At 35.9% G+C, this 27,644-nt stretch overlaps 1 protein-coding gene across 1 annotated transcript in view; it reads right to left on the minus strand.

Annotated features, from left to right (window-relative positions):
* The window catches only part of MCU (mitochondrial calcium uniporter), a 231,552-nt gene that overhangs the window by 34,425 nt on the left and 169,483 nt on the right, over positions 1-27,644 (minus strand). The window contains exon 2 of the mRNA XM_007167696.2: positions 24,680-24,746. Coding sequence (XP_007167758.1) covers positions 24,680-24,746 — 67 coding nt within the window. The remainder of the gene's footprint in view (positions 1-24,679; positions 24,747-27,644) is intronic.

The following is a 27,644-nucleotide window of genomic DNA, read 5'->3' on the forward strand; positions in this document are numbered from 1 at the left end:
CAACAATATACTTCCATTCCCCCTGTATTGTTCTATATTTTATTTCTATATGTTATAAACCACACAATACATTATTTTTACTTTGATAACTGATTATACTTTAAAGAAATTTTAAAATGAGAAAAATGTCTTTTATATTTATACACATATTTACCCTCTGGTGTTCCTCATTGTTTCTGGTATAGATCCACATTTCCATTTGGTATCATTTTCCTTTTGTCTCAAGAGCTTCCTTAAACATTTCTTGTTGTGCAGATATGTTGACAATAAATTCTCTCAGTTTTGGTAAAGTGAGAAAAAGTCTTTATTTCATCTTCAATTTTGAAAGACATTTTTGCTATGTAAAAAATTCTAGGTTGGCTTTTTTTTTTTTTTCCTTTTAGTGCTCTAAAGAACTTGCCTTCTGGTTTGCACAGTATATGATAAATTTGTGTACATTCTTATCTTTGTTCCTTTGTATGTAATATGTCTTTTTTCCTCTGGCTGCTTTTAATATTTTCTCTTTATCATTGGTTTTCAGCAATCTGATTATAATGTTCCTTTCTATGGTTTTCTTTATGATTATTCTGTTTGGGAATTGTTAAATTTCTTAGCTCTGTGGGCTCATCGTTCTCATCAAATTTGGAAAAATTTTGGCCATTATTCAAATATTTTTTATGTCTCCCACCCCTCTCCTTATGGGATTCCAATTACACTTCTATTACACCATGTGGTACTATCACACAGGGCACTAAAACTCTTTTCATATTATTTTAGGAGTTTTCCCCTCTCAGATTCATTTTGGATAGTTTTAATTGCTATGTATGTCAATGTCACTGATCTTTTCCTCTGTAGTGTTTAATCTGCTATTAATTCCATTTATATTGGTTTTCATTTCAGATTATTTTTCACCTCTAGAAGTTCCCTTTGTTTATTGTTCTATTTTCTATTTTTCTTCATATTATGCTTATGTTTTCTTCTCTCTCTCTGAATATAAGGGTCACATTTATAATAACTATTTTAAAATCCTTGTCTGTTAATTCCATCATTTCTGTCATTTGTAGGTCTGGTTCTATTGACTGATTCTGGCCCCCCCACCCCCCACCCTGCAGTTTCTTCACATGCCTAGTAATTTTTGATGGGAGATTAGACATTGTGACTTTTACACTGCTGAATACCGGATCTTGTTGTATAGTTAAGTTACTTGCATATTAGCTTGATCCTCTCAGGTCTTTTAAGACAGGTCTAGAGAATCCTTTATTCTAGGGCCAATTTGGCCCCACTTCCAAGTTATGGTTCTTCTGGGAGTCTCTGCTGAATGTTCATGTATTCAGTGATGTCTCTCCTCTCTAGCTGGTGGGAAGTCAAATTATTTCTGGCCCTGAGTGAGCACTAAGAGTTATTCATTTTACAGCTTCTGGTAATTGCTATTTCCTTGGAAGTTGGAATAGCCTGGCCTTGTGGTTTAGAATTTAACCAAAGCCTCAGGCTGTAAGCTGAAACAATGTAGGTTAATTTCATTTGCTTCTCTTTTCTCAGAGATCAAAGTCCTGTCTTGCCTACTGTCCAATGTTTAGAAACAGCATTTTCATGTATTCTGTCTGGTGTTCTAGCTGTTGACAGCAGGACAGCAATTCCCACAGCAGTTAATCCTTTGTGGATAAATGATTTGAATTTTTACATAAAAACTAAAAAGAAGCAAAGTCAGAAATCTCTGTTTATTCCTTCCAAAAGGAGAGTGAGTTTCCTAAGGAAAAAGAGGCCAAAAATAGTAATATAAACTTAATACATAGCATGTACCACCTAAAGTTTTCAATATCTAAAGTAACTTGAAATTTTTGTCATTTTCTTTCTCATTTTTAAAAGAATCCTTAGCAATCCATTGTTTCCGTAAAGTCAGAGCCAGCAACATAAATATTCCTATTTGTTCTATAAGCAGTAATGATGATGGGGTCATAAAATTAGGTGATTAACTTATCTACCTGGTGTTTTCTTCCCCCCAATCCAGTCTTCTTTCTATTGATATATGCAAAAATATTCACACACAGATTTCAAGAAGTAGACAGAGTTGGATTTAAATAAAAGATAGGAATCTGTGAATCTTAAACACATAAAGTATGGAAGATTTCACTAATACATCAGTTTCACAGGAAAGTGCTTAGGGGTTACTGTTTTTAAATAACTGAGACAAAGTCAACAGATAAAATTAAGGTCTTTATCACTCAGTTTAACTTTTTCCTTTAAAGATTATAAAGCCTTTAAAAGGAATTAAATATGAAAGCTTTGAGAAACTCTGCACGGATAGCACATTTCAGAACTGACAAACCTTTATTACAATACTGCTTTTGAAATAAATCCCCAGGTCTCCTTCTTTCCCACACACTAGATTGTAATGCAAATGTTAGATTTCTTGTTGTGCAACCAAGGAATAACAATTACCATAGTTCCTCAAGTTTAACAATATACAAAATTGCTGTTGGTTGTAGTGGAGTCACAATGGGAATTTACAAGCTAATGACAGCTGTCAGCTACTATTCTCTAGAGATAAATACTCTTTTTAAGTGTAAATTGCATCAAGTAACTTTTTGGTTGGTTAAAAAAAATCTTTTGCTTTGATTTCCATTTCAATAAATAAGAAATAATCTAAGTATGTTCTATAGCAGTGTGGTTCAAAGAAACCTAGAAATTATGGGGCATCCCATACAAATACTGAGAGACAGAATATGACAACTGATTTAGGAATAAAAATTAAAAGGCCAGGAATTTTCCAGAGTAAGAAGAGAAGTGCAAGGACAACAGACACATGGGGTTGAAGAAGTATTTTAAAAAAAAAAGGCTCTGGAGCATTCGGTGTAGAAAAAGTCATATAATACAAATGCTTGTTATTTAGCCAACTGTTAAAAATTTATAGTAGGAAAATTAGTTGGTGTTCAAAATAATTAGTAAAATCTCCTCTAAAATATATCATTTTATGAACACTGTTACTGAACACAAGTTTGTGTGCCTGATGCACAGTGAAGCCAAACAAACCGAAACGTCAGAGTATGAAGCAGAGAAAGGTTTTTTTTTTTTTAAAGAGATACGAACTAGTTACTTTTGTGATTAAGGTGCCCTCCTGATTTCAGAGGAAAAAAAAAAATCTGTGATCAAAATCTCGGAGCAAAAAGATCCAGACCTATAGCTCATCCTTCCCACCACTCGTTTCTCCCAGTGGCCGCTGGAGATGGTTTTTTACAAGAGATTTGTTGTCATATACATTGTTCTTAAAGACAGAAATGCACCCCATTCGCCTTTATCTAAACCTACATTTTTGGACCATGCTCTTTCTTGACATATCAGAGGGCCATGGTGAGGCTTTACAGAGAGACATTCAGAGGAAAAATACAGAGATGCGCCCTAGGTGACTATCTCCAAACCAACTATTAAGCCTTCTTTCTCTTTAAGCCCTTTTTATCATCAAGGGAAACTTAGTTCATTATTTATCTATGGCTCATTGAAAGTCAAGGTGAGCGCTTCTCTTGATTAGGCCCTAATTACTTTTGGCTGGAAATCCAGAGTGCAACAGGGTGGTCTTGATGTTTTGTTTTGTTTTGTTTTGTTTTCCCACACACACACACTGTATTTTATTTTTACAAGAGATAAATAGACTGACACCAAGCATTGTACATGGATGACCACAACAAAAGCAACAATGATTGCAATTACCAAACATGAAACACACTCATACTATGTCATAATATTGACATTCAGTCCAGTAATCCTCCACTGTAACAGCTCCTTTACTTTGCAGTGAAAATTGATTTGTATATTCTTTGCCTCTGAGTCCTTGTGGGATTTTTTTTTTTTAAATTCAGACAGAAAGTCACAAAAATTATACTCATCCTCATCAGTTCACTCAGTCCCATGTAATTAATTTTTTTTTTCATCTTGATCTTTTGTTAGCACTTTTATGAGTTCATCAGTTTTTCATTAGAGTTCTGAAAATGCTTATTCATTCAGTTCAGCAGTACAGTCAGTTACCAGAAACCTGTACTTGTCAGAGTCTTTTCCATGAATTTCTTGAAGATGAAACCCTTTTATAGGAACATATTTGCAAAATCATCAGAGTACACCCAGAACTGTCTGTAAATGACAGAAGACTTAAAAATGACCATGGTTAAAGATTTGATGAAAGTTCATAATAATGCAGTTGACAAGAAAATTAGTTATTTCTGAGATATACATTTTAAAGTAATAACTAGGATTATTACTTATAACCTTATACCAGAACATATAAGATTTTTAGAAGTTTCCTGTAATGTCTGAAACATTTATATTAACATATTTCCATACATATTTCCATACAAATACAAATATAAGATTTTTAGAAATTTCATGTAATGTCTGAAACATTTATATTAACATATTTCCATACATATTTCCATACAAATACAAATATAAGATTTTTAGAAATTTCATGTAATGTCTGAAACATTTATATTAACATATTTCCATACAAATAACCCAATGAAAGTTTAGTATTAGTTGTTTTGTTTGTTTTTTTATACTGCAGGTTCTTATTAGGCATCAGTTTTATACAAATCAGTGTATACATGTCAATCCCAATCGCCCAATTCAGCACACCACCATCCCCACCTCACCGCAGTTTTCCCCCCTTGGTGTCCATATGTCCATTCTCTACATCTGTGTCTCAACTTCTGCCCTGCAAACTGGCTCATCTGTACCATTTTTCTAGGTTCCACATACATGCATTAATATACGATATTTGTTTTTCTCTTTCTGACTTACTTCACTCTGTATGACAGTCTCTAGATCCATCCACATCTCAACAAATGACTCAATTTCGTTCCTTTTTATGGCTGAGTAATATTCCATTGTATATATGTATCACAACTTCTTTATCCATTCGTCTGTTGATGGGCATTTAGGTTGCTTCCATGACCTGGCTATTGTAAATAGTGCTGCAATGAACATTCGGGTGCATGTGTCCTTTTGAATTACGGTTTTCTCTGGGTATATGCCCAGTAGTGGGATTGCTGGGTCATATGGTAATTCTATTTTTAGTTTTTTAAGGAACCTCCATATTGTTCTCCATAGTGGCTGTATCAATTTACATTCCCACCAACAGTGCAAGAGGGTTCCCTTTTCTCCACACCCTCTCCAGCATTTGTTGTTTGTAGATTTTCTGATGATGCCCATTCTAACAGGAGTGAGGTGATACCTCATTGTAGTTTTGATTTGCATTTCTCTAATAATTAGTGATGTTGAGCATCTTTTCATGTGCTTCGTGGCCGTCTGTATGTCTTCTTTGGAGAAATGTCTGTTTAGGTCTTCTGCCCATTTTTGGATTGGGGTGTTTGTTTCTTTGATATTGAGCTGAATGAGCTGTTTATATATTTTGGAGATTAATACTTTGTCAGTTGATTCATTTGCAAATATTTTCTCCCATTCTGAGGGTTGTCTTTTTGTCTTGTTTATGGTTTCCTTTGCTGTGCAAAAGCTTTGAAGTTTCATTAGGTCCCACTTGTTTATTTTTGTTTTTATTTCCATTACTCTAGGAGGTGGATCAAAAAAGATCTTGCTGTGATTTATGTCAAAGAGTGTTCTTCCTATGTTTTCCTCTAAGAGTTTTATAGTGTCCAGTCTTATATTTAGGTCTCGAATCCATTTTGAGTTTATTTTTGTGTATGGTGTTAGGGAGTATTCTAATTTCATTCTTTTACATGTAGCTGTCCAGTTTTCCCAGCACCACTTATTGAAGAGACTGTCTTTTCTCCATTGTATATCTTTGCCTCCTTTGTCATAGATTAGTTGACCATAGGTGCGTGGGTTAATCTCTGGGCTTTCTATCTTGTTCCATCGATCTATGTTTCTGTTTTTGTGCCAGTACCATATTGTCTTGATTACTGTAGCTTTGTAGTATAGTCTGAAGTCAGGGAGTCTGATTCCTCCAGCTCCATTTTTTTGCCTCAAGACTGCTTTGGCTATTCGGGGTCTTTTGTGTCTCCATACAAATTTTAAGATGATTTGTTCTAGCTCCGTAAAAAATGCCATTGGTAATTTGATAGGGATTGCATTGAATCTGTAGATTGCTTTGGGTAGTATACTCATTTTCACAATGTTGATTCTTCCAATCCAAGAACATGGTATATCTCTCCATCTGTTGGTATCATCTTTAATTTCTTTCATCAGTGTCTTATAGTTTTCTGCATACAGGTCTTTTGTCTCCCTAGGTAGGTTTATTCCTAGGTATTTTATTCTTTTTGTTGCAATGGTAAATGGGAGTGTTTCCATAATTTCTCTTTCAGATTTTTCATCATTAGCGTATAGGAATGCAAGAGATTTCTGTGCATTAATTTTGTAACCTGCAACTTTACCATATTCATTAATTAGCTCTAGCAGTTTTCTGGTGGCAGTTTTAGGATTCTCTATGTATAGTATCATGTCATCCGCAAACAGTGACAGTTTTACTTCTTCTTTTCCAATTTGTATTCCTTTTATTTCTTTGTCTTCTCTGATTGCCGTGGCTAGGACTTCCAGAACTATGTTGAATAATAGTGGTGAGAGTGGACATCCTTGTCTCGTTCCTGATCTTAGAGGAAATGCTTTCAGTTTTTCACCATTGAGAATGATGTTTGCTGTGGGTTTGTCATATATGGCCTTTATTATGTTGAGGTAGGTTCCCTCTATGCCCACTTTCTGGAGAGTTTTTATCAGAAATGGGTGTTGAATTTTGTCAAAAGCTTTTTCTGCATCTATTGAGATGATCATATGGTTTTTCTTCTTCAATTTGTTAATATGGTGTATCACATTGATTGATTTGCGTATATTGAAGAATCCTTGCATCCCTGGGATAAATCCCACTTGATCGTGGTGTATGATCCTTTTAATGTGTTGTTGGATTCTGTTTGCTAGTATTTTGTTGAGGATTTTTGCATCTATATTCATCAGTGATATTGGTCTGTAATTTTCTTTTTTTGTAGTGTCTTTGTCTGGTTTTGGTATCAGGGTGATGGTGGCCTCATAGAATGAGTTTGGGAGTGTTCCTTCTGCAATTTTTTGGAAGAGTTTGAGAAGGATGGGTGTTAGCTCTTCTCTAAATGTTTGATAGAATTCACCTGTGAAGCCATCTGGTCCTGGACTTTTGTTTGTTGGAAGATTTTTAATCACAGTTTCAATTTCATTACTTGTGATTGGTCTGTTCATATTTTCTGTTTCTTCCTGATTCAGTCTTGGAAGGTTATACCTTTCTAAGAATTTGTCCATTTCTTCCAGGTTGTCCATTTTATTGGCATAAAGTTGCTTGTAGTAGTCTCTTAGGATGTTTTGTATTTCTGCGGTGTCTGTTGTAACTTCTCCTTTTTCATTTCTGATTTTATTGATTTGAGTCCTCTCCCTCTTTTTCTTGATGAGTCTGGCTAATGGCTTATCAATTTTGTTTATCTTCTCAAAGAACCAGCTTTTAGTTTTATTGATCTTTGCTATTGTTTTCTTTGTTTCTATTTCATTTATTTCTGCTCTGATCTTGATGATTTCTTTCCTTCTGCTAACTTTGGGTTTTGTTTGTTCTTCTTTCTCTAGTTTCTTTAGGTGTAAGGTTAGATTGTTTACTTGAGATTTTTCTTGTTTCTTCAGGTAGGCTTGTATAGCTATAAACTTCCCTCTTAGAACCGCTTTTGCTGCATCCCATAGGTTTTGGGTCGTCGTGTTTTCATTGTCATTTGTCTCTAGGTATTTTTTTATTTCCTGTTTGATTTCTTCAGTGATCTCTTGGTTATTTAGTAATGTATTGTTTAGCCTCCATGTGTTTGTCTTTTTTACGTTTTTTTCCCTGTAATTCATTTCTAATCTCATAGCGTTGTGGTCAGAAAAGATGCTTGATATGATTTCAATTTTCTTAAATTTACTGAGGCTTGATTTGTGACCCAAGATGTGATCTATCCTGGAGAATGTTCCGTGCGCACTTGAGAAGAACGTGTAATCTGCCATTTTGGGATGGAATGTCCTATATATATCAATTAAATCTATCTGGTCTATTGTGTCATTTAAAGCTTCTGTTTCCTTATTTATTTTCATTTTGGATGATCTGTCCATTGGTGTAAGTGAGGTGTTAAAGTCCCCCACTATTATTGTGTTACTGTCGATTTCCTCTTTTATAGCTGTTAGCAGTTGCCTTATGTATTGAGGTGCTCCTAAGTTGGGTGCATATATATTTATAATTGTTATATCTTCTTCTTGGATTGATCCCTGGATCATTATGTAGTGTCCTTCCTTGTCTCTTGTAACATTCTTTATTTTAAAGTCTATTTTATCTGATATGAGTATAGCTACTCCAGCTTTCTTTTGATTTCCATTTGCATGGAATATCTTTTTCCATCCCCTCACTTTCAGTCTGTATGTGTCCCTAGGTCTGAAGTGGGTCTCTTGTAGACAGCATATATATGGGTCTTGTTTTTGTATCCGTTCAGCCAGTCTATGTCTTTTGGTTGGGGCATTTAATCCATTCACATTTAAGGTAATTATCGACATGTATGTTCCTATGACCATTTTCTTAATTGTTTTGGGTTTGTTTTTGTAGGTCCTTTTCTTCTCTTGTGTTTCCCACTTAGAGAAGTTCCTTTAGCATTTGTTGTAGAGCTGGTTTGGTGGTGCTGAATTCTCTTAGCTTTTGCTTGTCTGTAAAGCTTTTGATTTCTCCATCGAATCTGAATGAGATCCTTGCCGGGTAGAGTAATCTTGGTTGTAGGTTCTTCCCTTTCATCACTTTAAGTATATCATGCCACTCCCTTCTGGCTTGCAGAGTTTCTGCTGAGAAATCAGCTGTTAACCTTATGGGAGTTCCCTTGTATGTTATTTGTCGTTTTTCCCTTGCTGCTTTCAGTAATTTTTCTTTGTCTTTAATTTTTGCCACTTTGATTACTATGTGTCTCGGCATGTTTCTCCTTGGGTTTATTCTGTATGGGACTCTCTGCGCTTCCTGGACTTGGGTGGCTATTTCCTTTCCCATGTTAGGGAAGTTTTCGACTATAATCTCTTCAAATATTTTCTCTGGTCCTTTCTCTCTCTCTTCTCCTTCTGGGACCCCTATAATGCGAATGTTGTTGCGTTTAATGTTGTCCCAGAGGTCTCTTAGGCTGTCTTCATTTCTTTTCATTCTTTTTTCTTTAGTCTGTTCTGCAGCAGTGAATTCCACCATTCTGTCTTCCAGGTCACTTATCCGTTCTTCTGCCTCAGTTATTCTGCTATTGATTCCTTCTAGTGTAGTTTTCATTTCAGTTATTGTATTGGTCATCTCTGTTTGTTTGTTCTTTAATTCTTCTAGGTCTTTGTTAATCATTTCTTGCATCTTCTCAATCTTTGCCTCCATTCTTATTCTGAGGTCCTGGATCATCTTCACTATCATTATTCTGAATTCTTTTTCTGGAAGGTTGCCTATCTCCACTTCATTTAGTTGTTTTTCTGGGGTTTTTTCTTGTTCCTTCATCTGGTACATAGCCCTCTGCCTTTTCATCTTCTCTGTCTTTCTGTAACTGTGGTTTTTGGACCACAGGCTGCAGGATTGTAGTTTTTCTTGCTTCTGTTGTCTGCCCTCTGGTGGTTGAGGCTATCTAAGAGGCTTGATGGGAGGCTCTGGTGGTGGGTAGAGCTGACTGTTGCTGTGGCGGTCAGAGCTCAGTAAAACCTTAATCCACTTGACTGTTGATGCGTGGGGCTGGGTTCCCTCCCTGTTGGTTGTTTTGCCTGAGGCAACTCAACACTGGAGCCTACCCGTGCTCTTTGGTGGGGTTAATGGCAGACTCTGGGAGGGCTCACGCCAAGGAGAACTTCCCAGGACCTCTGCTGCCAGTGTCCTTATCCCCACGGTGAAACAGAGCCACCACTTGCCTCGGCAGGAGACCCCCCAACACCAGCAGGTACGTCTGGTTCAGTCTCCCCCAGGGTCACTGCTCCTTCCCCTGGGTCCCGATGCACACATTACTTTGTGTGTGCCCTCCAAGAGTGGGGTCTCTGTTTCCCCCGGTCCTGTCACAGTCCTGCAATCAATTCCCACTAGACTTCAAAGTCTGATTCTCTAGGAATTCCTCCTCCCGTTGGCAGACCCCCAGGTTGGGAAGCCTGACGTGGGGCTCAGAACCTTCACTCCAGTGGGTGGACTTCTGTGGTATAAGTGTTCGCCAGTCTGTGAGTCACCCACCCAGCAGTTATGGGATTTGATTTTACTCTGATTGCGCCCCTCCTACCGTCTCACTGTGGCTTCTCCTCTGTCCTTGGACATGGGGTATCCTCCTTGGTGAAGTCCAGGGTCTTCCTGTCAATGATTGTCCAGCAGCCAGTTGTGATTCTGGAGCTCTCGCAAGAGGGAGTGAGTGCACGTCCTTCTACTCCGCCATCTTGGTTAATCTCTCCCCAGAGAAAGGTTTATTGCAGGGTCAATCAAGGAGAATGGGTGGCTTGTGCTCAAAAATCCCAAACTCCCCAATGGTTTTGGGGGAGAAGTTTTTATAGGCAAAGTTTGGGGTGAGGGCTGCAGGGTTTGTGACTTTCTTCTGATTGGTTGGTGGTGAGGTAACAGGGCGGTGCCCCAGGAATCATGCGCCCAGCCTGAAGTTACCATCTTCCACCTGGGTGGGGGCCTTAGTTCCTGCAGAAGAACTCAAAGATACTGTCATGTATATTCCTTGAGGAGGAACCAGGACCCTGCCCCAAGGCTGCACTATTGCTTCTTAACTGTTCCTCCCTTGTTTCTGCATTCCCTCCCCTCCCTGATTAGCAACAGTGTGAATCAGCCCTTTGGAACTCAGGGAAGCCTGAGGCTGAATGAAGCCCATTTTCTACAAACAAGAAACAGGGACACAGAAAGGACTTGTACCCAGGAGCCCCACAGGGTCCTGCTTGGTTTCAACATGACTGTATATCTCTTAAGGACTTATTATGAAAGGGAACTGGTACAATAAGGAAGCACATTTAGGGTGTTTTCTGCAGAGATACTTTGAACTGAACTTTATATTATATGATGGATGATTCCAGTGGTTTATGATCTTGCCATCATCTGTTTCTTTTCTTTCCCCTTTCTGTACTATTCTGCATCAAGAATGTGAAATACAATCATAGAATTTTAGTGTTGGAAGGGTCAGAGAAATCATACAGACTAATGCCCTTCTTCTACACCTAAGAACAATAAAGTCCAGCAAGGTTAGATGAAGTTCCTAAGGTCCATCCATGTTGTCCCAAATGGCAAGACGTCCTCCTTTTTTATGGCTGAGTAATATGCTCTTGTACATATATACCACCTCTTGTTTATCCATTCATCTATCTATGGACACTTAGGTTGCGTCAATATCTTGGATATTGTAAATAATGCTACAATGAACACAGGGAAAAATACCTGGAAGTAGAATTGCTTAATCATATAGTAGTTCTATTTTTAATTTTTTGAGGAACCTCCATACTGTTTTCCATAGTGGCTACACCAGTTTATCAATACATTCCCACCAACAGTGCATGAGGGTTCCCTTTTCTTCACATCCTCCCCAAAACTTGTTATTTCTAGTCTTTTTGATAATAGCCATTCTGACAGGTGTGAGTGATATCTCGTAGTTTTGATTTGCATTTTCCTGATGATTAGTGATATTGAGCATATTTTCATGTGTCTGTTGGTCATCTGTTTGTCTTCTTTGGAAAAATGTCTCTTCAGGTCCTTTGCCCATTTTTTAATCAGGTTGTTTGTTTCTTTGATGTTGAGTTGTATGAGTTCTTTATATAATTTGGACATTAACCTCTTATCAGATATATCATTTGCAAATATCTTCTCCTATTCAATAGGGTGCCTTTTCATTTTGTTGATAGTTTCCTTTGCTGTGCAAAAGCTTTTTAGTTTGATGTGGCCCCATTTGTTTAGTTTTGCTTTTGTTTACCTTGCCTGAGATGTATCCAAAAAATATTGCCAAGACCTATGTCAAAGAGTGTACTGCCTATGTTTTCTCCTAGAAGTTTTATGGTTTCAGGTCTTACATTTAAGTCTTTAACCCATTTTGAGTTTATTTTTGTATATGGTGTGAGAAAGTAGTCCATTTTGATTCTTTGGCATGTAGCTGTCCAGTTTTTCCAACATCATTTATTGAAGAGGCTGTCTTTTCTCCATTGTATATTCTTGCCTCCTTTGTTTTAGATTAATTGACCATGTAAGTGTGGGTTTATTTCTGCAATCTCGATTCTGGTCCATTGATCTATGTGTCTGTTTTTGTGCCAGTACCACACTATTTTGATGTGGTAGCTTTGTAGTATAGTCTGAAACCAGGGAATATGATACCTCCAGCTTTGTTCTTCTTTCTCAAGATTCTTTGGCTATTCGGGGTCTTTTGTGTTTCCATACAAAGTTTGGGGTTATTTGTTCTAGTTCTGTGAAAAATGCCGTTGGTATTTTGATAGGGATTGCGCTGAATTTGTAGATTGCCTTGGGGAGTATGATCATTTTAACAAGATTAATTCTTCCAATACATGAGCATGGTATATCTTTCCATTTGTTCGTGTCATCTTGGATTTCTTTCATCAATGTCTTACAGTTTTCTGAGTACAAGTATTTACCTCCTTGGTTAGATTTATTCCTAGGTATTTTATTGTTTTTGATGCAATTGTAAATGAGATTGTTTTCTTAATTTCTCTTCCTGATAGTTCATTGTTAGTTTATAGAAACATAACAGTTGTTTTTTTTTTTTTTTTGGCTGCACCACGTGCCGTCCAGGATCTTAGTTCCCCAACCAGGGATCGAACCCGTGACCCCTGCAGTGGAAGTGCAGAGTCCTAACCACTGAAGCACCAGAGAATTCCTGCAACAGATTTCTATATATTAATTTTGTACGCTGAAATTTAACTGAATTCATTTATTAGTTCTAATAGCTTTCTGGAGGAATGTTTTAGTTTCTGATATAAATTAGGCTAACTTTTTTTTTTCTTTTAGAGCTGTTTCACATTTTACTCCTTATGCCATCTGAAATATACTTTTGTGAAATAAGAAATCAACTGTAACAGAACCATTGACTCTGCCCCTTCTCCTGATTTACAAAGCTAATTCTATCACATGTCAAATTTCCATATATGCAGGGTTTCTCTAATCTGATCCTACAATCTTTCCTGCACCAATACTTCACTGTTTTGAGTATTATGGTTTTAAAAATACATCTTAATATGTGGTTTAGGTAAACCTTTCCCTCCCCTTTCTACTCCAAATTTATCTTAAGTATTTGTATAGTTTTATTCTTTCACATGAATTTTTGAATAAGTTCATCAGTTCCTATTGAGGTTCATATTAACACTGTAGTGAGTTTATAAATTTGTGTGAGAGAAACTGACAATTGTTACAATGTTGTTCTCGTATTCATTAACATATTATAACTCTGCATTTATTTCTATCTTTTTTTAGGTCCTTCAATAAAGTTTATTCTTCTCAATAAATGCGTACAGATTTTTAAATTAGTTTTCATTCATAGATACTTTCAAATAATTTATTTTTAATATTCACTTCTCTGTTCATAAATGTAATTCCAAAAGTCCATATCATTAAATTATGATATATTAGACAAAACATAAGATTATCATTTTAAAAGAATAAATCAAATATTATTTAGGTGATAGTAAGGCCCTTCCTTATACATTAGGGCAAAAACATCCTCAGATTTACTTAGATATGTAAAATAATTTTAAATTTCTTTATATTATTCATAGTATATTAAAAATGCTAAATCTGTCACATACTATCATTTGAAGAATACTCATTTTGAAAAGCAGGTAAATATTTATGTAAAAAATATCTTTTCATATCAGTATAAGAAAGCCCAATTATAGAATCATAACTTTAGTAGTTTGATAAATCCAGTCATTTGGGTCCTTCCAACTGGTAGTATAAATTAACTTAGTGAAATCAGCTATATATTTCATTGTGAACCTAAGGTGAATTAGTATTTGTACAACTGAACCTCTCTCTTTAGAACTATGTAAAAACATTTGTGTAAAGTTATTACGAGGCTTAAACGATAAAAGTTGTGAAAACACTTAAAATTATAAATCTTTTAAAAATACATGGTATTATTGGTTTTATGTTAAATAGTAGTACAACCTATGTACCTTTCATTAAATCTGGTTCTTTTAAAATCTGTTTATGAAGATAATTAATCTCTCATAAATGTCAAAAGCATTTGTGCTAAGTAAAAGGTCATCCTCTTCCTTCCTTCCATTCATCTACTCATTCTACTGAGAATTAACTATTTTATTTTGCTTTTGTAAAAATAAAATCCTGTCCTAATATAGTGCTCTAACATATTTTTCTTTTTACGAATAATGCTTTTGGGACTTCCCTGGTGGTGCAGTGGTTAAGAATCCGCCTGCCAACACAGGGGGCATGGGTTCGAGCCCTGGTCTGGGAAGATCCCACATGCCGCGGAGCAACTAAGCCCATGCGCCACAACTACTGAGCCTGTGCTCTAGAGACCACGAGCCACAACTACTGAGCCTGAGTGCCACAACTACTGAAGCCCGCATGCCTAGAACCTGTGCTCCGCAGCAAGAGAAGCCACCACAACGAGAAGCCCACGCACCGCAACGAAGAATAGCCCCCTGCTCACTACAAATACAGAAAGCCTGCATGCAGCAATGAAGACCCAATGCAGCCAAAATAAATAAATAAATAATATTTAAACAAACAAACAAAAAAGAATAATGCTTTTTATGGTGCTGCTTTGAAAGTAACTTCATTAAACCTTGACCCTTGGTCCACTTTAATTTCTGGGTGGTAAAAAGTGGAATATAATCCTGAAGTACAGAGAGTCAAGTGCAGTAGAAGAATGATGGATTTTGGAATCTCAGATTTGGTAGTACTGAATTTCTACCACAGGAGATACCTTGAATGCATGAGCCCATTACTGAATATAACTTTACCTCCGTTTCCTTACCTATAATGCAGAGTCTAATACCTCAGAAGGCTGCTTAGGAGATTCAATGAGAATATGGAAAAACGCTTGCCTTAATAGTTTTTCTTGCTTTTTCTAAAATCTACAGTCTTAAAACCCAAAGCCTAAAATCATATAAGTTTCCATGAGAAAATTTCCAATCATGCCTTTAAACCCCAAGAGAACAAAAATGACTTGTTCCACTGAGGGCAACAAGGGGAAAAAAAGCTTAAGTTATACAAACAAATTCCATGTGCCTAGGTATTTTTGGATAATAGACCTCCTTGAGAACCTGAAGAAGGTATGGATTCCCTTCTTAGACCTACTTCCTGAAAAAATTCAAAGCGATTTATACATAAAAATTTTAGATACCATCATTTTTTTGCATTGGAAAATGACTTCTTTCATATTACCTGCTATGGACTGAATTGTTATCTCCCAAAATTTGTATTTTGAAGCTCAAATTCCCCATGTGACTATCTGGAGATAGTGTCTTTAAGAGGTAATTAAGGTTAAAGGAGAAGATAAGGGTGGGGCTCTAATCTGATAGGACAATGGCTTTATATGAAGAGTAAGAGCTTTCCCCACCCCCCACCATGTGGGGACACAGTGAGAAGGTGGTCATCTGCAAGCTAGGAATAATTCTTACCAGAGCCTAACCATGCTGGCACCCTGATCTTGGACTTCTAGTCTCCAAAACTGTGAGAAAATAAAATTTTGTTGTTTAAGCCACCCAGTCTACAGTATTTTGTTATGAGCAGACTACTGCATTGCAGTATTTTAAAAATAAATGTTTACAAAAACTGAAGCATTTTACCTCATTTTAAATCAAAATTAACAGCCATTTTCTGTTGTTTTTTTTTTTTAAGAAATAAAACAAAAATTTACAAATTAAAACAGAAAATAAACTTTAATTCTATATAAAAGAACATTTCAATTACAAGGCTGCTATTGTTTGGCTTGAATAAAGAAGTCACATAGTGGCCTGGTTTGGGAACATGATAACTTGGACATTATCTTTTTTTTTTTTTTTAAATTCACGTTCTTTTTTTCTTTTTCTTTCTTTCTTTATTTATTTATGACTGTGTTGAGTCCTCGTTTCTGTGCGAGGGCTTTCTCCAGTTGCGGCAAGTGGGGACCACTCTTCATCGCGGTGCGCGGGCCTCTCACCATCGCGGCCTCTCTTGTTGTGGAGCACAGGCTCCAGACGCGCAGGCTCAGTAATTGTGGCTCACGGGCCCAGTTGCTCCGTGGCATGTGGGATCTTCCCAGACCAGGGCTCGAACCCGTGTCCCCCGCATTGGCAGGCAGATTCTCAACCACTGCGCCACCAGGGAAGCCCGGACATTATCTTTGATATCTAAAAAGGTTGTACCTTTCTGTTTTGACGAAAAGAAGTTGTAAAAACTCTGAGACTCTGGGAAAGGTATGTGGTAACAAACATAATCACAGCTCTCATAGTTCACTTCACCAGATGATGCTTGGCTAGGCATATGCAAGGAACTTAAGATTTCTCTAAGACTCTTAGAATTGAATTCATATCACTCACTGTTTTGATGCAATATCAATAGTGAAACGATTGGAAATCCGAGTTCCAGCTTTAAGGTTTCTGAGTGGAGGTAATCTTCAAGAGCTCTAAGGTTTTTCTAATTCTTGTAGAGAAACTGACAAACCTCTCCATTCATGACTAGCCTAGAGAGAAACTTCTTCCAGCAGCTGGAAAATTCACAAGGTTGTCTATTTCTACCTACTTCAGAGCTACAGCTTGGTTGAAAGGGTTCATGATTTTTCTACCAAATCCATAATAATGACTGTAAGGTCTTGAATTGGAAGATTATGCTCATTCATAAAGGCCCAAATATCCCCAAGTAAATCAAGCCACAACTAAACACTTCCTTGTGATAAACTTTCTCTTCTCTTAAAAAGCAAACTCCTCTCCAAAGTTTAATCTAGCAAAGGAAAAATTTCTATTTTGATTCTTTTTCTCATAAAATCTTGTTCTCATAATAGTGATTACTTCTGTGGTAGCAGGCAGGCCTTCTTTTAGGGCTGTTCGAAGTCTTCACTGCCAGTATGTGCCAATGAAAAAAACCAATGTATTATTGCAATGGGTAGAGCTCCTTTCTTCTCTGAGGCCGTATACGTATGCATGTCTCTAAGTTTGGAAGATGTGCCATCTGTTCGTAGAGTACCAAGATCTTCCTTAGAGTAAAAAAAAATTTTTTTTCCTGGTAGTTATTTTGGAAAAGAAATTTAACACTATTTCAAAGATGGTGATAGCCATTAATGTTAACAGCTTTTCTAATTTCCACAACAAATCACATATTTGGGATTTTTCTTTGTGTCAACATGCATATTAATAGACAAAAACTAGAAACTAACTCCTTAGAGCAATATCAGTAGTTTCATGAAGTCGCATGCATTCTGGACGAAAATTGGATAGTTTCCAATTCCCTCAAAACTTACTTCAAAATATTGAAACAAATGACAGCAATCCTAGAATGGATAACATCATCTGAAATTTGACATAAATTTACTTCTGCTCCACACTAAGCCAGTTTAAATACTGTCAGCACATAAAGCTTAAACGTCTTTCCATGTTCATGCGGCTGTTTTTCTTAGCAATGTGAAAGTCAATTTTATACAAGCTTTCAAAAAAAGACTTTTGTGATAGAACACGTTCAACCATATTTTGGTATTTTCAAAATATGAAACTTCTACTTACAAAAAAAAAATTCAAACTGTAGGATATATTTTTAAAATGGAAAAATAAAATGGTGTTTCAGCTTTCCCAACTTCACGTTTAGGTTGATGAGAACTCTGCCCACATTAAAACACTGTGGCTTTCTCTTCTATCATTTTTCATGATTTCATTACTTTCTTTTTTGTTGTCAAGTTTTTAAAAGTTGGAATGAAAGACAGTGGTGGGGTATGTTTATGTCCTCAATATAATGATGACAATAAATATAGAATCTCCACCTGTATATGAGCAGCTATTAATAATAAAACATGATTTAAAAAGTCCACCCTTTCCCACAAAATTATTCTAAAAGTAACAGGAAAAATTCTAGAATATAAAAAGAACCCTTACAAATTAATACTAAGAAGACAGTCCATTTTTTTAAATGGGCAAAAAGTGTGGGCACTTCATCAAAGAAAATATTTGAATGGTTAATGAGTATATTAACAGATGCCCAACATCTTGGTCATCAGTGAAATGCAAATTAAAACCACAATGAAATAATACTACAAATCCACTACAATGTCTATAATCAAGAAGACTGACCATACCAAGTGTTGGGGAGGATACGGGGAAACTGGAACACTTAAACACTGTTGGTAGGAATGCAAAGTGGGACAGCCACTTTGGAAAACAATTTTGCAGTTTCTTTAAAAGTTAAGCACATGATGAAAGAAACTGAAGACCACACAAACAGTTGGAAAGATATACTGTGTTCTTGGATTGAAAGAATCAGTATTGTTAAAATGACCACACTACTCAAGGCAGTGTACAGATTTAATGTAATCCCTGTCAAATTACCAATGGCATTTTTCACAGAACTGGAACAAAAAATTTTTAAGTTTGTATGGAAACACAAAAGACCCTGAATAGCCAAAACAATCTTGAGAAAGAAGAACGGAGCTGGAGGAATCATGCTCCCTGACTTCAGACCATACTACGAAGCTACAGTCATCAAAACAGTATGGTACTGGCACAAAAACAGACACATAGATCAATGGAACAGGACAGAAGGCCCAGAAATAAACCCACGCACTTACGGTCAATTAATCTATGACAAAGGAGGCAAGAATACAATGGAGAAAAGAAAGTCTCTTCAATAAGTGGTGCTGGGAAAACTGGGCAGCTACATGTAAAAGAATGAAATCAGAAGATTCTCTAACACCATATACAAAAATAAACTAAAAATGGATTAAAGACCTAAATGTAAGACTGGATACTATAAAACTCCTAGAGGAAAACATAAGCAGAACATTCTTTGACATAAATCATAGCAATAATTTTTGGCTCTGTCTCCTAGAATAATAGAAACAAAAGCAAAAATAAACAAATGGAACCTAATTAAACTTAAAAGGTTTTGCACAGCAAAGGAAACCATAAACAAAACAAAATGAAAAGATAACATACAGAATGGGAGAAAATATTTGCAAATGAATTGACCGACAAGGGCTTACTTTCCAAAATATACAAACAGTTTGTACAGCTCAATACTTAAAAAAAACCCAACCCAATAAAAAAAATGGGCAGAAGACCTAAATAGACATTTCTCCAAAGGAGACATACAGATGGTCAAGAGGCACATGGAAAGATGTTCAACATCACTAATTATTAGAGAAATGCAAATCAAAACTACAATGAGGTACCACCCAACACCAGTCAGAATGGCCATCATCAAAAAGTCTACAAATAATAAATGCTGGAAAGGGTGTGGAGAAAAGGGAACCCTCCTACACTGTTGGTGGGAATGTAAACTGATGTAGTCACTATGGAGAAAAGTATGGAGGTTCCTTAAAAAACTAAAGATAGAGTTATCATATGATCCAGCAATCCCACTCCTGGGCATATATATGGAAAAGACGAAAACTCTAATTTGAAAAGATACATGCATCCCAATGTTCATAGCAGCACTATTTACAATAGCCAAGACATGGAACCAATCTAAACGTTCATCGACAGATGAATGGATAAAGAAGTGGTATATATATACAATGGAAATAATGCCATTTGCAGCAATATGGATGGACCTAGAGATTATCATACTAAGTGAAGTCAGACAGAGAGACAAATATTATATGATATCATTCATATATGGAATCTAAAAAAAAATACAAATGAACTTATTTACAAAACAGAAATAGACTCACAGACATAGAGAACAAACTTATGGTTACCCAAAGGAAAAGGGGGGTAAGGATAAATTGGGAATTTGGTATTAAGAGATACACACTACTGTATATAAAATAGTTAAAAAACAAGGACCTATTGTATAGCACAGGGAACTATATTAAATATCTTGTAATAACATATAATGGGAAAAAATCTGAAAAAGAATATATATATGTATGTAAACTGAATCACTTTGTTGTACACCTGAAACATTATAAATTAACTGTACTTCAATTAAAAAATATTATGCACATACTTACCATATGACCCAGTCATTCTACTCCTAAGTATCTACCCAAGAGATATGAAAACATATATCCATACAGGATATGTAAAAGAAGCTAGATGCAAAAGACTACATATTGAATGAGTCCATTTATATGACATTTTTAGAAAAGGTTTAACTACAGAGAGAAAAAGCAGACTAGTGTTTGCCTCAGGTTTAGGGTAGGAGCAGGGATTGGTTGCAAAACAGGAACAAGAGAACTTTTAGGGGTGAAGGAAATAGTCTAAAGCTGGATTGTTACTATGCTTGCATGATAATAGGTGAATTTTATGATGTATAAAATATACATCAATAAAGTTTTTAAAAAAAGGAATGGGACAGGGCTTCCCTGGTGGCACAGTGGTTGAGAATCTGCCTGCTAATGCAGGGGACACGGGTTCGAGCCCTGGTCTGGGAAGATCCCACATGCCGCGGAGCAATTGAGCCCGTGAGCCACAACTACTGAGCCTGCGCATCTGGAGCCTGTGCCCCGCAACTGGAGGGGCCGCGATAGTGAAAGGCCGGCGCACCGTGATGAAGAGCGGCCCCCGCACCGCGATGAACAGTGGCCCCCACTTGCTGCAACTAGAGAAAGCCCTCGCACGAAATGAAGACCCAACACAGCCAAAAATAAATAAATCAATAAATAAAGTAGCTATAAAAAAAAAAAAAAAAAAAGGAATAGGACAAAAACCAAAGAAAAAACTGGGGCATATATCCAGTTCCCCAAACCATCCACAGACTTTACTTAGGTTAAGAATTTATATATATTATCTATATTTGGGTTAAACAGATGATTGTTTATTATTAAACAGGAATTTCAATAACTGTTCAATGCTAACATTATTTGTCCTCAAACAATTTTTGTAAGGAAATCCTACATTTTTTGTTAACTACAAAAAAGACACAGCTTTCTACCGCAATTCCCAATACAAGGCTAATTGAGTAACATTACATTTCTGGATAGAGAAATGAAGGCAGCCAGAGAGACTATTTTTCTTGCTCTTACTCTAGCTTACCTACAGTGAAGACGTGTCCTGGTTTACCATATTTAAAATTGTCAGGACAACTCTGGGTGTCCTCCTTTTACTCTCAAAAGTGTCCTGGGTTGAATGATAAATTATACAGTCAACCTGTCTCTAACAGAATTACTTTCATCATTAATCCTTAATTTTCATTACCATGAAGGGGAACCCCTGAAAGATTTGAAAGACTTTAAATAGGCTATAAGCCATACAATCATAAAAATTTCAGTTAGTCGTTTTACAATTGAGGATATGGGGCACAGAAAAATTAAAACAAGAAGCCCCAAACCACATTTTTTTGATTAGGGGTCTTTAACACTACCACAGCATTTTTTATAGAATAAGAGTTTCTGGGAACTTCCCTGGTAGAGCAGCGGTTAAGACTCCAAGCTCCCAGTGCAGGGGGCCTGGGTTTGATCCCTGGTCAGGGAACTAGATCCCACATGCATATCGCAACTAAGAGTTTGCATGCCACAACTAAGGAGCCCGCAAGCCGCAACTAAGGAACACATGTGCTGCAACTAAAAGAGCCAGTGAGCTGTAACTAAGGAGCCTGCCGGCCTCAACTAAGGAGCCCACGTACTGCAACTAAGAAGCCGGTGAGCCACAACTAAGGTGCCCGTGAGCCGCAACTGAGGAGCCCGCCGGCCACAACTAAGAAGCACATGTGCTGCAACTAAAGGAGCTGGCAAGCTGCAACTAAGGAGCCCGCCTACTGCAACTAAGACCCGGTGCAACTAAGACCAAATAAATAAATAAATATATATATATTAAAAAAAGAAAAGAATAAGAGTTTCTGATGGGTAAGTACTATTTCTGTAGGGTAAGTACATTTTTCTCTTGGAGGTGGTAATTATTACTATCTCCGTTTCACACGTGAGGAAGGAGGTTTTAAGAAGTTCATTACTTTGCCTAAGGTTAAAAGGTGGTCGAGTGGTGGAATTGGGATGCAAACCTTGATTCCAAAGCTTGACACTTAACCTCTAAGCATAATGCCTCTCATGAAAGGGAACACTGGCATGGGTACAGGGATGTGCATGTGCACCTGTGTGCAGTGTAGCCAAAGCAGTTCTTCTGAGGTTCAGTTCTTTTGAGCAGTTCAGTTGAGGTTCATGAGACTAAGGATTCCATGAGCTGGTTTGAGAGCCTGTATCATTAAGAAATTATATATAACATTTCCTATGTGTATATAATATTTTTTTTTTCTAGAGAGAGAATCTAGAGCTTTCACCAGATCCTCAAAAGTATTTATGACACAAGAAAAATTAAGAACCTTTTAGATTGCTTTGGTAGGGAGGTTAAACTTTTAAGATAACCTATATATTTTACATCGGCTATCATAGTCATAACTAGAAGATTTTGTCAAACAACAAAACTAACAAGCAATTATCGAGAGGCAGTATATATTAGGTATATATATTATATACTAGGTATATAAATATCACAATTATATAATGTGGTATTTTAGATTTTGTATTTTTTAAAAAAAAGGGTTAAGCCCTCACTTGCTATAGAATATGACCCAGTAGTCATAACAAGAAGCAATGAATGATGGTAGAGAGGTTTACTAATGGTGGCTAAATTCTGTTGAAGTAGCTGTGTATTAAGCAGAGTTTTCATATATGCTATACCAGCCTAAGGTAAGATTAATTTAGAAGTACAACATAAGAAAGGTATATGATTTGGGAGTAGTAAGGACACTGAGTTGCATTAAATCAAATCATTTTCTGCTTCTGTTTCTTGATAATTAATACGAGTTGATTTTCTTAAGAAGGGCAATAGTATTGGTAGGAATTTTGGGAGCATCTCTTTCTCTTTTTTTCTTTTTTAAGTATGTATCCTTTTACCTCTGTAAAAATATTGTCTTCAACCCCTCACACAACATAGAGGCAACATACTAGCATTTTTGTCCTGGGGTAACATTCAGCCAGATACCCCAGTACAACTGTACATTGTTACATTACTGAAAGACTTCCATACAGATTGTTATTAGGATAATAGTAACTGTATTACATGGTAAAATTCATAATAAAAATTTCAGTATGAATTCATTAGTTCAAATTATTTGCCACTGAATATCATAACAACTACTGGCACAAGTGTCCTGTTGTAGTGTGACTTAGTTGCCACTGAATATATATAACTTAATGAATATATATAAATACTGACCCTGAATATTTAAGTTTTTGACAACATTATAAAAGCAAGAAATTTTTAAATGAATTGCTGCTAGTTCAGCAAAAGCTGAGAGGATTCAGCACTATGAACAATATTTTTATATTGGAGAAATTCTCCCTTTATTGAAACTATCCAATGATGTAATCCTGCAGTGGCAATGGAGGACAGTAATAAGACCTTGGAGTGGTGCTGGTATAGATGTGGACAGCCCCCATTTGGCTGTTTAATGGGCCAAGACAGTTCTAAGGGCAGGAGTGATACCCACCTACTGCTTTTTAATTTATATACTAATATCACTTTATCAACTCTCTATGTCTCTAAGAGATAGGAAAAAGAAAGCCAGCTACCATTTTTCATTATTTTGATTCTGGCCTATTTTTCCTTTTAACCTTTCCATACTACAAATGAGTAACCAAAAATGGATACTTCCTCCAAGTTTAGGGAATATGAGCACACTGTCTGTGTATTCCGATAACTAAACAGCTTTGGGACGGGTTCTGATAACACTGCAAATATCTATACTGATTAAATACAGGGGATCCTAGGAGTTTCAAATGGTTCATCTGAGGTTTCTTCAACTTCAGGTTTCCTTGTACATTTGCAGGATGCTCTTTCAATGGTTGCTAGGCCTATGAATTAATGTTTATAAGGTTGAAGTTAGAGTTCTATCACACTAAACTTTACAAAGAGAAAATATATTTAACAGTCAACTCTAAGCAAATAGTCTAAACTGTAAATGTGTAATGCTGGGTAAAAGAAATGACAAGAAGAGTTGTAAACTTATCTCCTCCACTACTGTAAATAAAATCAAAGCTTAGATCCTCTTGCCAATTTGCATCATCATGGACTTTTCCAAAGGACTGTGGTCCCCAAGCATCTTTTTTCAATTTTTTCTCACAACAGAGAAGAGTATTACAGCCCTGAGCGTAAGGGAAGAAAAAGACAAGAAAGGACAGGAGGTTTCAGACTTTGAATTGCTTCTGTCTAGGCTCTGATACCCTGAAGGAGCTGGAGTGTTTGATCATTATCCATAGTATGAAGACTCAATGGTTAGGAAATTCCAAAGGTGGTCCTTCTGCAATCTTCACATTAACTATGTTCCCAGTTTTAAAACATAAATGGAAAGAGTTGACAGTATTATTCCATGATCTATGAAAACTTAAGTCTATTAGTTTTTCTTCCTGATCTCTCTTCTAAATTTACTATATCCTCATTCAAATTTTATTTCTCTTCTTTAGTCCCTCCCAACACCTTCTCCCTCTGACTCCAAGCCCACCTCAAGTGAAAGAGTAGGGTTTATAAATCTATATGTCAGTTTGAGAATGGGAAACAGAGTTAAAGAAAAAAAAGCATTGGACATAAAAATGGATTTGCTGAAACTCACCATCAGAGGGCACAACAGTACTGCAATAAACAACTCCACTAGGCCAAGAAGAGAGCCTCTGGTGCACCTAGAAAATACAAAAAGACACATCCATTGTCAGGACACAACAACAAATGTTATATGCATATGTGTATGTATATAATAAATAATAGCTTTTTAATTATTTAAATAGTATGTATTCTTTGAGAAAAATTTAAAAATACAGATAAAAGAAAAGTCTCTCAAACTCCTATCATCCTAAGATGATAGTGATGAACATTTTGGTTTATTTCAAGATAAACCAGTATTTCACCATAATTGTAATTTGCATTTTTTGTACTAAGAGTGATAATCTATACATGTTTTAATCTAAGAGTTAGTTGTATTTGCTTTTCTATGCACTGAGTATTTACATCTTTTGCCATTTTTTAAGTTTGGATCTTGGTCTTTGAATATTATTTTGTAGAAGTTCTTTAAATATTAAGAAAATTATCCCTTGGTCAACAAAATATGTTACAAAAATTTCCCTGTTTTTATTTTTACTTTGCTAATGGTGTTTTTGTATGCACACAATTTTCAAGTTTTAAGAGTCAAACTTTTCAATCTTTTCTGTGTGGTTTAACAGTCCTGTGTCATATATCAGCGGCTTTCCCTACTTCGAGAATACTATAAAACTCTTCCATGGCTTCTAGTTTGATTTTTCAAGTTTAAATCTTTGATTTATTAGGAATTAATTTTAGTCAGTTAAGAAGCAGCAATCCAACTAACCTCTAATGATAACACAGCTATCCCTTATATTTAATAATTCATTTTTCCCTCTTATTTGAAATGCTACCTTTATAATTTTCCAAACACCTATATGAATTTGGATCTTTTTCTGTCCAATGATCTATATGCTCATGTCATAGTAGCCACACTGTTTTAAATATCCTAGCTTTATATTTTTACATCTGGTAGGGTGGGATAGTTTCCCTTATTACTTTCCTTTAAGAATTTTCCTCGCTATTTTTGCTTATTTGTACCTCCATATGAACTTCAGAGTCAGTATTTCTAGTTACACACAGACACACACACACACACAATCAGCTTCAAAAATAACACAGCATTGTGATTAAGAGCATAGAATCTATAATCACTCCTGAGTTCAGACTCTGATTCTGTAACTTACTCTAACTGCAACCTTTGCAAGTTCATTAGCCTCTTTGTGCCTCAAGTTTCTTCACTGAAAAATGGACAAAACGTAATACTAGCACCTGCCACATAAAGTTGCTGTAAGGACTAAATGATGAATACACATAAAGCACTTAGAACAGTGCCTGGCATAGAATAAGTATTCAATAAATGTTAGTTTTTTTGTTTGTTTGTTTGTTTTGAAGTTGAGATCTTATTAACTCAATGGATTAACATAAGGAAACTGACATCTATGTGATTTTTGAGTCATTCTTAATCAAGAACCTTGTAAGCCTTTCTATTTTAGTCTTTGTGTTCCTGAGAAGCATTTAAAGGTTTTCTTTATTCAGATCTTATATGTCCCCTTTAATCTAATGTAATTCTTTTTGTACTAAGTCTTGTCCAATACTAGGATCATGACCCCTGAATTTTTTCCTTTTAGTTTGCAAATGCCTGTTAATGCTCTACCTGTCCTTTAATTTTGTTACTTTTCCTGAGTTTCTTTGTTTTAGGAATGACTCTATAGCTTTCTTTGTGATCTAATCTGGCATTCTTTTAATAGAAAAGTTTAGCCTATTTATATTTATTAATATAACGTATATTTAATGTCCTTTCAGTTGTCAAATTTTATGCTATAAAATTTTTATGTTTTTTGTTTTTATTGCTGCTCTTTCTTCTTAAAAATAGTTTACTAAATGGTCTATGTTTGCTTTGTTTTAGTTAAACACGTACTTCTAATATTAATATGGAAAGTTTTTTTTTTTGGATTAGTAGTCATTTTAGAGTAAGATCTAAATTCTTTGAACTGCCTTTAAGGCCCAATATTATCTGATACCCAATTATCTCTCTGACTTCACCTCATACCACTCTCTCACTCATTCTGCTTTAGCCCCTAGGCTCTTTTCTGGTTTTTGTACGTACCAGCTATACTCTTGTTCCAGAACCTTTGCAATAGCTATTACCTCTACTTAGAATACCATTTCTCCAGAAAACTATCAAGCTCCCTCACTTCCTTCAAATCTTTGTTCACATTTCACTTTCTGAGTGAGGTCTACTCTAGCCAACCCAATTAAAAATGGCAATTCCATCAGTTGGTACTCCTGATATATATATGTATATATATATATTTTCTCTTATTATGAGCAATGATGAACTTATAGTTACGTGTCTTTTTCCCTCCCTTCTAGTATCCAGTTTATTTTATTTATTTATTATGTAACTTTTCTTAGTGTTTATCTATCTATCATCTATCTACCTATATACCTCCCCCCAAACCCACACACTTCTTTTATTGAATTTATTGATTTTAGATGACATATTTTGACAGCTTGTTAAAAAACTGGGGTTTCTACCACTTTACATCATTTGCCCTGCACCCTTCCAACTTTTGTTAGAAAACTGTCAACATTGTCAAAATTTTAAACATTCATACTCTGCTCTGCAAAACCTAATCTTCACGTTTGTTTTAATCTTAATTTTATAGATTGATGGACTCTAGGCTTACTAACAATACTTTAACTGTCATTTTTCCTTTCATTTCTTGACTAGCTGAACTTCATCTTATAGAGGTAGGACTCATGGAGCTAAATTCCCTAAAGCTTGGCATGTTAAAAAATGTTTGTCTTTGCCTTTATATTGAATGATTATTTGGATTGGCACAAGATTCCTAAATTAATCTTTCCTTGAGGACTTCGTGGGTAAAGTGTTAGTGTTGATTGCTGCTTTGGAGAAGTCTGAGGCCAGCCACTTATTTTGGAGAACCAAGCTCTCTCAGCTTTGCTGGGGATCTGCAACCATATCATACGCATCCTCTCTT

This window comes from Balaenoptera acutorostrata, chromosome 16 (assembly GCF_949987535.1).
Source record: "Balaenoptera acutorostrata chromosome 16, mBalAcu1.1, whole genome shotgun sequence".
Lineage (NCBI taxonomy): Eukaryota > Metazoa > Chordata > Mammalia > Artiodactyla > Balaenopteridae > Balaenoptera > Balaenoptera acutorostrata.